The sequence below is a fragment of the Nylanderia fulva genome, unplaced genomic scaffold (genome assembly GCF_048542155.1).
Source record: "Nylanderia fulva isolate GAGA-0341 unplaced genomic scaffold, ASM4854215v1 Scaffold19, whole genome shotgun sequence".
Classification (NCBI taxonomy): domain Eukaryota; kingdom Metazoa; phylum Arthropoda; class Insecta; order Hymenoptera; family Formicidae; genus Nylanderia; species Nylanderia fulva.
The window spans coordinates 3,900,127-3,913,846 of record NW_028190161.1 but is presented as its reverse complement, the minus strand read 5'-3'; the positions used below and the strand labels follow the sequence as shown (position 1 = coordinate 3,913,846).

At 25.5% G+C, this 13,720-nt stretch overlaps 2 protein-coding genes across 5 annotated transcripts in view; both read right to left on the bottom strand.

Annotated features, from left to right (window-relative positions):
* Positions 1–142: 142 nt before the first annotated feature.
* LOC114935927 (dnaJ homolog subfamily C member 5) lies at positions 143–11,843 on the bottom strand. Of its 4 annotated transcripts, XM_085481776.1 has the most exons (8): positions 11,585–11,843; positions 10,779–10,917; positions 10,384–10,536; positions 9,320–9,451; positions 7,986–8,093; positions 7,281–7,334; positions 4,152–4,332; positions 143–2,249 (listed from the first exon to the last, which is right to left on the bottom strand). In XM_085481776.1, the coding sequence occupies exons 1-8, from the start codon at positions 11,602–11,604 to the stop codon at positions 2,182–2,184; spliced, it is 855 nt and encodes a 284-aa protein (XP_085337902.1). In that variant the 5' UTR covers positions 11,605–11,843; the 3' UTR covers positions 143–2,181. The 4 variants fall into 4 exon arrangements, with proteins under 4 accessions (XP_085337902.1, XP_029164723.1, XP_029164716.1 ...); XM_029308890.2 differs by lacking the exon at positions 7,986–8,093 and having other exon boundaries at positions 143–2,246; positions 11,585–11,838; XM_029308883.2 differs by lacking the exon at positions 7,986–8,093 and having other exon boundaries at positions 11,585–11,837.
* A 434-nt stretch (positions 11,844–12,277) lies between these two features.
* The window catches only part of dpy (fibrillin-like protein dumpy), a 100,821-nt gene continuing 99,378 nt past the window's right edge, over positions 12,278–13,720 (bottom strand). The window contains 3 exon segments of the mRNA XM_029308874.2: positions 12,278–12,989; positions 13,079–13,265; positions 13,368–13,606. Of these exon segments, the coding sequence (XP_029164707.2) occupies positions 12,751–12,989; positions 13,079–13,265; positions 13,368–13,606 (665 nt within the window). The 3' untranslated portion in view covers positions 12,278–12,750.

Sequence of the window (13,720 nt, the reverse complement as noted above, 5' to 3'; positions counted from 1 at the left end):
TTCAATAGTTTAATCTAATTTATTTACAATTTTTTGTGTTGTACACAATATTTTAACTTTACAATAATTCTCTTCATCTTAAGTACAACATATCAGTTGTAATAATTATGCTTTCGTATTTATATGTTCAATTATGTAAATGTAAATATTATATTATTATATATTTCTGGAATATCATTAAATATATAGAGAAATACATTATATATATATATATATATATTAATAAACATAATTACATCTACATATAATATACAGAATATTTGTTACGTGATCGTCATTGAAAATATTGAAATAGACAACTGAATAAAATGTGTATAAATATTCAACATTAACTGCGTATAGATATTTAACATTATGAATTTTCATAACATTATAAATACATATATATTCTTATATGTCCATTGATCATCGTGTAAATTTCGAAAATCGTGAAATGTATGAAAGAGTCATTATAAATATCTAGAATATCTCGTGATCGACTTTACTATGTCCGTTTCAAATTTTTTGTTAAAGCTTTATATAACAATATATATATATATATATATATATATATATATATAATGCAAATAAATAATAATCTCTCTGTTGGATTCTTGTCTGATATCTTATACTTGATGACGTAAAGTGTAATTACATCTGCAAAATAATAGAATATATTTGCTAGAATTTTGAACATCTACTCCTTTCTTTTTTAAAATCTCAATGTATAATTTATCTTACTTTGCTCCCTAAACAATTTTACTTTATCCTGTATTTATGAAATTGGTATAAAGTTACATTAATACTGCAATGTGTGTGCAGCACATAGATACATAAATAATTAAATAAATAGATATATAACTCTATAAATAAACATATATTATTTCCTGAGAAATAAAATAAGATTAAAAAATATTGTTTTTACCCTTCTAAAAATATCTTTACTTTTAAACTAATTATACTTATTCGATATAAAATCTGTATTCTCAAAATAAATGTAATTATAGAAATCCTTAGTCTCTCTCACTTATTGTTAGTTACGTTGCATTGATGTCAAAAGCGAGAAATCATCTCAAGTTTTTTCTCGCACTATATATACATTACTTTTTCAGTACAAATTATTTTTGTATATATCCGTATTCTATAATATATCATATTATACAATTTATAATAAGCAAATAAAATGCTGAAAATCTTTTTGTTCGTTCGTAGATTAATAAATCTCGATCAAATGTAAAGTTTATTTTTTGTTGGAAAAATGTAGAACATGTACAAATGTGGAAGTTTACAAATAAATTAAATTATGCTTGTCAACTAATGCAAGATTAAAAAAAATAAAATTAAAAATGAAATTTTTAATGAAGTTTCTCACTTTTGATATCAAAATTCAATATAGTCGCAGTGTGAGAAGTCAAGAATTTTAAAGATTTGAAAAGACTCGAAGACTATTTCGTAGATATCTATGTACGTTCTATAAAAATTCAAACGGCTTTTTTAGATTACGTTCAATCGATTTATCTCTCACACATTTACGTTACAATATAAATTACATATGCGATTATCGTATATATTGTTAGAAGTCCTGAAAATATTCTTGCAGATTGACAATATATTTGTCATTTACATGAGCACATTTGGACAATACAGATAAATATTTATAATTAAAGAAATCTTATTATAGGCATGCTGTGCATCATTTAATCGATGCGGCATAAATGTTGAAATTAATCGATACATATATAAATACATAGCGATACGTCATTGGTATATATGGGATTATACTTTTTACCAAATTTTACGTGTGGAGAGATATAAACTTAAATACATCACACCAAAAGGCGTTCTAATTCTCTCACATCATTATATATATAATACTAGTCAATACACTATGTGTAGAGACCGACAAAATATACAACTTTGAATCATTTTAAGGATAAAATTGTTTCCAATGATAATAACGTAGCCTATTTGAACAGTTTTGTTATATGTAGAATACAATAAAGGAAAAATAATAAAGACTTTGCATACAAGGAAAGAGAAATAGAAAAAAGAAAAGTAAGTTATTATATTAAACTGTAGCATCTATTTTATCAAAACAATAAACTTATGATCTATATTATAATGAGCTATTTTTTAAAGATCCGGCACTAGAAATATAAATTGAATGTCCATCAGTTTGGGATAATTTTCCATGTACTCAGTCTACCATCTGGATGGTCCAGTGTCAGTTGTAGCTGCATTGGCTCCTATGAATGGGTTTGTAGCAGCTGCTACATTAAAATATCATATTAGTTATAATAAATTATTAGAGCGCTACTTATGTATTTTATTATTATGCTTCTTTGCACAACAAAAAATTACATATTAAACGTTAGATAATCGGAATATATATTATCATTTAAATATATTATCAACATATTTTCAGTAAATAAAAGTGCATATACTACAAAATTTATTATTATTAATTCGTATTATCCGTATTAGTTGATAATTTGTATTAAAGTAAAAAAATATTGAACTTTATATAAGTGCATAGAATTTTCTCTATAAAATTCCATAACCATAAAATATAAAAATTTTCTAATAAAAAGAATAAATAATTACAATTAAAAAAAAGAAACATGATTGGAAAATAATTTCCCTCTTAATCGACTTTTAATCTGAAAAGTAAATAAAAAAGATAATTTATATAAAAACGTCGAGATAAAGAGAAATAAATTCCTATTACACTTACAAGAAAAGTTTAGAATATCAAAAATGGTAAGGCTTTAAATGCGTATCCAAAATATACAATAAGTCTTAAAGTTCTTTTAGTAATGAATTTGTCCTCGTATGTCAAATAATGTATGTCTCAAGATGCAGATTTATTATCAATTTTGTTATCAGGAGCGATACTAATATTGTTATATTATTTAGTTTCCAAATGTTTTATATATGCATTCTTATAAAATTTCCAATTCATATTTTCGACTTATCACAAACTTGCCTCGTTAATCTATTTAATTTAAAAAAAAGTTAAACGTCAAAACATATATTACAAATAAAAATAGGCATGTAGATACTTTACTGAAGAGTAAAAACAAAACGAGTGAAACATAAAATAGAGTGAAAATAATAAACAAATTAATGAAACGTAAAATAACGTATATATAATTAGTGCATATTTTTATTATAATAAAAATATCATTCAGTTGTGGACATTTATCTGGCACAAATTCCGATATAAATTGAGAACTTTTCAATAAAGTTTAAAAAAAAATATAAAGTTTAATTATATAGCTATTTGTATCATAAATAATAAAATGTAATATTGTAATATTTGAAATGTTTGGTAAAAATGCAAAATAGAACAATGTGAATAGCACAAAAATCCTGTTAATTGTGCGCGCACGTACACATTCAGAAAGATACAGACAGACACGCTCGTATTCTCTCTCTCTCTCTCTCTTTCATATGTATATATATACATAAATGTGAATGATAAAAATATGTGGAGTTACTTTCGCTAAGTTGTTATAAAGTGTATCCCCTTTATAACATACATATAAATATATATATATATATATATATATATATATATATATATATTCGTGTTATTGTTTGCTACATAAATTATGCAAAACAGAGGCAAACTCAAAATACTTTAGAAAAATTGTAAATATTTTTTTTCTACAGAAAGGAAATATTCGCGCCTTTTATTTTAATATCTTTTTGTAATATTATAAAACCAGTTAATTGCTTCATTTATAGAATATATTACTTTTAGGAACAATATATAGGAAGAATATATTACCTTTCTAATACAATTTTATTAAAACAGCAAATCCGCGAATATTTAACATTTTATTCTAAATACGAAAGAAATTACAAGAGAAGTTCAGCCTTCAAAAAGAATCTATATAATTTTACATAATAAATCTATTTAATAAAGATTTTTTAAAATAATGACCTTGAAGAATATAAAACATTTGTATAACTAGAAAATTATTTCAGCATAAAATTCTTTTCGATATGCTAAAATCGTCGTTGATATGAAAGCGTATAAAATAGATCATATTAACAAGAAAATGAACAAAAAGAAAAAAGCAAACATTCTTGAATTGAATGATTAATGGCAATGTATAGAAGGTAACTCATAACATGTACTTTCTACATTCAAGAACTCGTAATACCAGTGGTATAAATCACACGTTCACCGCCACTGTTTAAATTCGTGCTTTCGTTCACTGTTGACGTTGGTGCCGCCGATCCTGGTGCAGGCATGGCAAATATAGGTTGCTGTATGTTAGATGCATTTTGCGATGTACCACTTTGAGGTTGAGCTGTCACAGCATCATCATCGCTTTCATCTTCCTGTGAATGTGCATTTCAAATATCGAAAATACATATATTTCTTGCTAGGCCATTTATTTATGAAAGTAACTAATTTGATATGTACTTTACACAAATATTTTTTGCAGAAAAAATTGAAATTTATTTTTTAATATTATATAATAATAAATAATTATAATATTTCTTTTCTGCAATTATACAAAAAATTACATATAATTGTAGAAATATATTTCTACAATCATATGTAATTTTTTTGAACAAAAATAAGAATACCAAATAAAAGAATAGTATTAATATTAAAAATAATAATATAAAAAACTCTTTTTCTCTCTTTCTCCTGTGATAGAAATTCATCTATAGTATACAGATTCAAGTGCGTATACATACATACAGGCCTTTTAAAAATAAAACTACTATAATTTTTTTAAATAAATTGATTCCTCATAATATTTACTACAAAACATTATAAAGATAAGTAAAAAAATGAATATTTTACGAAATATTTTATACTTTAGTTTAATATATATTTACATAAACTATGAAATATATTTCAAAAAACATTCATTTTTCGTCGATTTTATCTCAATATTTTTATGCACAAAATAACGAGAGGAATAAATTAATGTAAAGAAAACATACTTAGTTGTTTGTAAAGAAAAGTATGTAATTTGCAATTAGCAGCTACATATTTTTTCTTACAAACAACTGTGTTTTCTTTTCATCAATTTTTCTCATATTAATTTCTCTAGAGTCTTAATTTAAAATATTGAATGCTGTAATATAAAATAGTTTTCGTATTGGTAAAAAAAATTATAAACATTTCAAATTAGTTAATTAACTCTCGAAAGGTTGCGTAGGGTGTAAGCTAGCTGATTCATTCTAGCTAATTAAATTTATTGCGAGATTAAATTAATTGCTAGACAAGTTTTTTTTATTAAAATTGAAAAAAAATATTTTCATACTTGAGAAATAATGTTAAAGGTATGTTTAAACATTCACATAAAATTAAAGAAAGAAGTGAATATTTTTTTCTCATTATAACATTAATGATGAAAATATTCTGGGGTGCAGCTTACATCTCACGCGACTGTTCGTGTTTCAAATGCAACTATTCAAAGATTAAATTAAGTCTACTTGACACAATTAGATATAAATCTGTTTTGTTTTTATCGTTTTATTATAATTTTGAAAATATTTAAATTAATTTAATTTTAATTTTAATTCTGTAAAATTTTCTTCTATTTATATTTTTATACATATGTCTATATATATCTATAAACATAGATAATATATGCATATCGATATATTTTGATCAATAATAAAATTGCAGTCCTGTGTGAAAATTGTTTTTAGTGATTACATTTGATATTCGTTATATCCATCTCCAGGAGATCATTTTCGAGCGTGTTGCAAAGGGATGAGTTGTTGACAATAACAACAGACATATTGCATCTAGAACAGCTGTTCTAAATCTAACATGTCTATTATTAACAAATAAACTTCTTGGCAGTAATGCTCGGAGATGATTTCCTGGAGACGGAGACGGCGGATATGAAATGTACGCAGAGAAATAAAAGGGGGATATAACACAATAACAAACTTATATGTATACAATATATGTATACAGTATCCTTTATAACTGATAATGAGAAAGATAACTGATACATAAAATAATGGATCACAAATGTAGAATAAAACTTTTTATACATTTGTTGTGATTTTAATTTTTTATAAATCAATTTTTCTTAAAAGGTTTTATAAAAAAAAAATTTATACATCTAATTCTTAAGTCAAATCAAGTAAACTTATTTCTTTATGTAGAATCATTATCAGTTACGGGATACATCCTTTCTGATCTTATATGTATGTGTGTGTATATGTTTTCTTATGTTTGTATATTTCCCTGAATATTGGATTATTTTTCTGATAATCCCATTAGTGTGTACATATTTTGCAATGAAATATCATCAATATCGAAAAGTACATAAACACATATGATATTTTATGAATTTCATTCTTATATATATTCATACCAAGTCAACTCTTTTATAATTATATATATATATATATATATATATATATATATATATAAATATATATATATATATTTTTGTAATTAAAACAATTACAATTATTTACCTCATTAATTTAATTGTTGATATACAACAGAAGAAAATATGTAAGGGAAATTCGATAATAAATAAATATGTAAATTTTAAAACCAACTACTGAATAAAATTTAATCAAAGCTTTTATACCAGCAGAAAAAATGATGAAGAAATGAGCAGTATAAAAACGTAAAACAATATATATATTTTTTTAATTTTTTGATTTTTGGCTGCATTAACATTCTATAAACAAATTTGTAAGGTAACAAAATACAAACAAATTCTAATGATTTCCAATAAACTTATGTTTGCAATATTTGAAATTTCTAATTTTTTCCATAAATAATATATAATATTTATTTTTAAATGCTAAGAATTATATTATTAAAATATATAAATAATTTATCGATATTTTGAAAAAAAATATATAAATATTTTATTATTTTTCATAAAAATCATATATTTGCATATTAAAAAAATTAAAAACTATTTAATATTTTATAATAATATGATGTGAGAAATAAAAATTACAGATTTATATGTGCTATAAAACTTAATAATAATAAGTCTTTAAAGAATTGCCATTGATAATAATTATAAGTATGTCATGCAGTATGTTGTACAGAAGTATTGTGTGAAGCTACAACAATTTACCTTTCACATTGCTCACAGAAGAAAAGTAGTGCGCGAGGATGTTATAACAAAATATATTAGTATACAAGAACTACTTATGTGTATTGGGTAAATTCATTCCAATATAATATTTTAATAAGAATAAAAATAAAAAGCGTTAAAATATTTATGATTTATTATGTAGCGAAAGGAAAAAAAACTAAAATTTCGAGCATTATAAGAACTTACCTTGCCAAAACCTCTAGGTTGATTTGTCACAACAGCCTCTGGATTCTGGTTCCGCTATAATACAATAATAACATAAACAAAACCGCTAAACTATATACGCTTTTCTATAAAACAAAGCATAATTTGGCATGCACAATAATAAAAATTTATGCATTTTTAATTTACAATTGTTTCACGCAAATAATAGATACAGCTCTCTCTCTCTCTCTCTCTCTCTCTCTCTCTCTCTCTCTCTCTATATATATATATATATATATATATATATATATATATAAATTAATAAAACAGATAATTTTGTTTGAAAATAAAAAATTAAATAAACAGGCAATAGTTACAATTAAAATTATATGTTGTAATATATATATATATATATATATATATATATATATATATATATATATATAGGAAAAAATTTTTTAAATATCAAAATTTTTTTCGTTTCATGCCGTGTATAAAACAATTTTAGTGATATAAATATATTTAGAAACAAAATTAAAAAACCATCTATGTACACACATACAACATACACACACAGTATACATATCCATATATAAAATGTATATGTCTGTGTGTGTATGTGTAATATTAAACTAAATTCTCATAGCTAAAAACATCGAGAGTTGTGTGAAGTCGATACAAAGCATCTATGGTGCCTGATAAAAAAGGACAACAGATAATACTTGCAATTTTAAATTAGATACAAACATTTATGCATACGTCGATCATATTTAAGTTGTATGAGCTCCTTGAATTATTTGTCTTCGTAATTACATATCTATTAAAATATTCTTTCCTCACTGACATGCTTTCCAACTACCGGAAATACCGAATATCATACATTTATATAAATGTAATGAGACAGCTATAATATTACAAATACTAGATGTTTTAATAGCAATATATTATATTAGTATTATATTAGTATTATAGTTTTTGACTTAAATTGTCAAAATTTTAAAACGTAATAATGCTTATTCCTTTAACTGTATTTAAATTTGTAATTTTTATTATATTTTACAATATTTAATGCTAAAATATCGAAAAGTTCAACTTTAAGAATGAGATTGCATTCTACGAATTATATTTAAGATGGAAAATTAATTAAATTTACTCTCGACATGTGTCATAAAGTTAATAAGTGAAATTAATAAATTTTAAACACAAAAAGATATTCAAAACGTTGTGTACATACATGTTCAAAGCAAAAGATAAAAAAATATAATGTAACATATATATGTATGTATGCACACTACGTGTGTTATAGATCAAACCACACATGACAGATCCATAGTATACTTGTTTGTCTCCTTTATGTAAATGAACAAAAACAATCGCTTATATCATCATACAGCATAGATCATGCACTTTTGAGCAATGTGTTAACTCACTACATAAAACTCGTTCTTTTAATATTACGTGCAATGTGAAAATAAATTTTAGATTACATTTGAATGGATAAAAATATAAATATAAAACATTAATATATATCTTTTCTTTTACCCAATTCTTTGTATATTATTAAGCAATGAAAACAAAATAAAAAATATAGAAAAATATGTATATAACAGAAAGTAGTGCACATAAAGAAAGAATGATAAAAGATATAATGTGACTAATTATATAATTATAATTATATAAAATGTTTCTGATTTATCTTTTAGAAAATAAGATTAGAAATAACAATTTTCAAATAAGATGTTAAATATATTTCTGCTGATAAAAAAACTTATATTTCTTCAAAGAATAATTTTAATGATGAAATGATAGTTAAAATACTATGTATCAATTGTATATTTGTTGAAAAATGATAAAAATAGATAAAGAAATAGAGTCTTTTGGTCGGCTTGGTATGTTAATATATAAATAAGAATTTTTTTATATATAGCTGGACTGAAGTTTATGTTTGGTGTCAATAAAGTCTTTTTGCTATTATACATTTATCATAAAATATTATTTGCTTTATCTCACATCTACTTAGTTTTAAAGTTTGTATAAAACCTATTACAAAAGAATAATAAAAAAGATATAAATATTTTTACCTGTAAATTATGGTATGCACCGCTATCTTCAGGAGGAGTTGGTTTACATTTACCGCAACAAAAATTGCAACAGCAGCAACAACAGCAACAACAGTAACAAGCTGTAATTAGTCCACAAAACATGAACAGTGCCTGAAAATAAACAAAATATATGCCTATAATAAAATATTATATTTAAAAATTTAATATTTTTAATAATACAAACTATATCTATTTTTAATGCAATTATCAAATTATACAAAAAAATTTGCTTAAGATAACATTTAACATAGTTAAACATGTTATCTTATATGTATTGAATGAAAGATATCTTACACATAAAATATATATATATATATATATATATATATATATATATATATATTTTGCATCTATTTAAAAATAAATTATTGTATGAAAATATGAAGTATGAAATCATGATCTACGAGATTATCGAAAATCAAATTAAGTATAAAAGGCGAAAAAGCCGTGACTAGTTCTTATTATCAATTATTATATATTTTAATTCAAAATTACAACAAACGTTTCAATCTCCTCGAGATCATCTTCAATGTTTTCAATGTAGAAAATTATTAATGTACATCTACTCCAAATATTTTGTCGATCTTAACATCTTAGTTAAACCAAAAAAGCGGGCGCAAAAAGAACAATAATGATGATATCCAACAAATCCATGATATGTATATAGCGGTTCGACAATATCGTGTCACGCATCTGCGTGTCAAACCGCTATATACATATCATGGATTTGTTGGATATCATCATTATCGTTCTTTTTGAATCTGTTTTTTTGGTTTAACTAAGATGTTATGACTGACAAAATATTTGGAGTAGATGTACATTAATAATTTTCTACATTAAGAACACTGAAGATGATCTCGAGGAGATTGAAACGTTAATTGTAATTTGAATTAAAATATATATAGAATTGACAATAAGAATTAGTTACGACTCTTTCGCCCTTTATATATATAAGAGAATTTGGAAAAATTACAAACATAAAATACAATATAGAGATTAGATTATTTTAAAAAGATATTGGCTAAATTGATCTCTACTCTTACCTTACACCATCCAGAAGTGACAACAAAGTAAGCATTAACATTTTCTTCTCCAAATTGTTCCGCAACATATAGACCAAGAGATCCATAGTTGTCGTATATGTTACGCTTTGTTAAATCTGTCAATATAGCGTGCGCCCTATTTATTTCTTTAAACTGTAAATATATCATATAATTACATAATATTGTATCAGCATAATATATGTATACAAATAAGAAAAATTTGCATAATAATATATTTTATTTAAGTGCTTAAACTTTAGCTTGCAAACTAAAATCTATTTGCAAGTGTAATTACAAATCTTTAAAATTATTATAAATTAACTGCTTTCAAAAAGTAGTTATAAATATTTAAAAATATATGTCATTGAAAATTATGTATTTATTAAGAAAATGACCTTTTCAGCTGCCTCTGGATTATTAGGATTCTTGTCAGGATGATACTTCAGAGCCAATCTTCTATATGTCTTTTTAATTTCCTCTGAAGTGGCAGTTTTTGGAATTTCCAAAATCTGATAGAGGGAATCCCCTGCTGTACTGTAAAAAAACAGACAAAAATATCAAGATAAAGAAAATTTTTCATATTTGTAACTAACCTATCAAATGCTTATTAACTGGACGATATTATTAGTTTGTACAGTTTATACTCTGAAATGTAGAAGAGCGTTACGTAAAGAGATTATAATTCAAATTACTGTCTCCGACATTACTTTGTTTTTTAATATTTAAGTTACAATTTCAATATAATTTCAAATATGAATAAGATATAAGAAAGTATAAGAAAGAAAATGCTATTAAAAAGTAAAGAATTATATATAAATACATACTTGAGGTAAAACACTGCAATAACCTATCAATTGCATTAAAATAGATTGAAATTTACAGAAGCATATTATTTTTGTCTCGTATACTTTTGAAGATTTACACTAAACTTTAATATAAATAATGTACATTATTTTATTCGTTTATAAAATTTCTATTTTTGACATAAATTAACAACCGGTAAAAAAAAGAGAGACCGTTTGAAAATTTCATCGAAATTAAGGCTTAAAATTAATTTTGAAAAGAAACAGGTGTGTCAATAATGAACGATTCGAATAATTCAACACGACAAACGTGGCGATAAAAACCGATAAGATGTAAGCAGCCATCACATAGTTATAGTATCAGATGTCTTTAATGTTACGGCATATACTTTACTTACGACATTTTTCTTCTATCCATGGCGAATAATGCTCCACGAGTTTGTCAATCTAATAATACAAATAATGAAACACTTTAAATAAATTTTACAAGTTGTTACTACGCGAACATTTTATCCATGTATCATACGAAAATACGCGCATTCTTTTTAACAGAAATATTTCAGAGTATCATCAACACCACACACGAAAGGTGAATTCAATATTTTAGTTCAGCTGATCGACGCATATGCGCCAAAGCGGCGCTGAAAGAACCCTGACCGTGGGAATTGTTGGTCTCCTTCTACCATAGAATTTGTATACCAAACCTAGAGGATGTACTGTATGGTGACTGCCGCACTAGAAGGAATTAAAATATAGAGCGACCAATCAGCGAACAGAACTAGAAAGAACCAAAGATATCGATCTAAAGTCACTAGATAAATAAAGTACCGCAATCATCCGCCATTTTGACGCCAACACGCGGGTCGTTCAAATTAAATAAATATTTGCATAAATGTATTTTCAGAATAAAAGAAAGTGCAGTTTTCAGGTTGCTAAATTAGAGATTAGTTTTCATTTCGCTTTTGTAGAATCGACCACCAATCACGCGGAGAGTCAATAATACACGTACACTTCTTGGTACAAATGACTTTTTTATATAAAAAAATATATATTTACATATATGTGTAATAAGGTAAAAATAAAAATATCAATAAATTTTTAAAAATATTCCGTTAGCTTTTATTAGATAAAATGTACAATTACCTATTTTCGCGATAAGAAAGCTATATTAAACTAATTCGTTGACTTTACACAGGAATTAAATTCGCAGCATTACATTTAACAAATCCTCCACTGACTAGAGAGAATAATACAGGAGAGATATGAAGGGGGAGGAAGAGGGAATAGTCCCGTATTTTTTCAATTGCAAATAGATAATGGAAGCAAACCATCACCATAAATAATATGCATATAAAATGATTCTATATAACAGTGATCTATCGTTTGAACCCTTAAAAAGAGAATACGAAGAAATGAAATGATAGTCATTGGAGGAGTTGTATACAAAGAAATACAAAACCGACCAATAGGACGAATGGTCTGAGATGCATTCCCTTAAAGATAGAATTATAGAACATTTATATTATTTATATAAAATATTAATTATTATTCTAAGAGACTTTTCTTATGATAAGTGATAGTCAGGAGATGGTTCAGCTACAGATTCAGTAGTGAACAAGGGATTTGGGAACTCTGGTGGGTGTGGCAGTGGTCCAGCAGTCTTTGGCTGACGTCGATACGCCATAAGCCAGCATGACACAGCGATAGCTACGGCAACTAGTGCCAAGAGCGCCGTAATTATCAATGCTATGATAAAGCCGACCATAGAAACACAGATATCTTCTACTCTTTGTGCTGAAGGAGCTGAAAAAGAGAGAAAAAAAATAATATTATTTCGTTCCAATGTTGTGCACCTAATAACTTTTCTACATGTTTTTTTTTTGTTTCATTACCTTCAGCTGGATCTGCTGTATACCTCTCCTCTCTCCTTTCCAGAGTAAATATCAAATTTGATTGAATTGTTATCTCTTCACGAAGTTGACCTTCGTATCCATCGGATATACTTAGAGACGTGTCATTGATTTCGGAATCAACGTCTCGACGACGACGACCGAAGGCGTTATAGCCGCGGCAGTTTACCTAGATTGAATGAAAGAGACAGATTTTTGATTATCCAGATGTTATTTTTAAACTCGTATTTGAAATGATTGCAATTGAATACTAATAAACTCGAATACTTACAGGCTGACAGCGTCCAAAGCACACGCGTATATTACATTGGAATCTGATATTGTCGCTACTGGGGAACTTGAATGCGTTAAAACTAGCCATTAATGATTGAGTATCAGGATTTTGCTCCCATTCGCCAAATATCGTAGGATCTGTCGCGCAACCATTCTCATCCGTTACGATGTATTCGTTCTCCAAATTATCCTCCATAGTTTTAGCGACGCAATTTCGCGCAAATCCACCATAAATAGCTACAATGTTGCCCAAATTTATATAAGCATTTTACGAAATTATTTTATCAAATAGCAAGAACAGGAAGAATTTGTAAATTAATAACAATGTGAAATTCACATAAATTATTAAGC

Excerpts from the sequence above, each read along its gene's own strand:
- LOC114935927 (XM_085481776.1), bottom strand. The coding sequence starts at position 11,604 with ATGGATAGAAGAAAAATGTC. Across the intron at positions 8,094-9,319 it reads GTGCATACCATAATTTACAG|TTGGAAAGCATGTCAGTGAG; the intron begins GTAAAAATATTT and ends TATTTCCGGTAG. Across the intron at positions 2,250-4,151 it reads ACGTGTGATTTATACCACTG|CAGCTGCTACAAACCCATTC; the intron begins GTATTACGAGTT and ends ATTTTAATGTAG.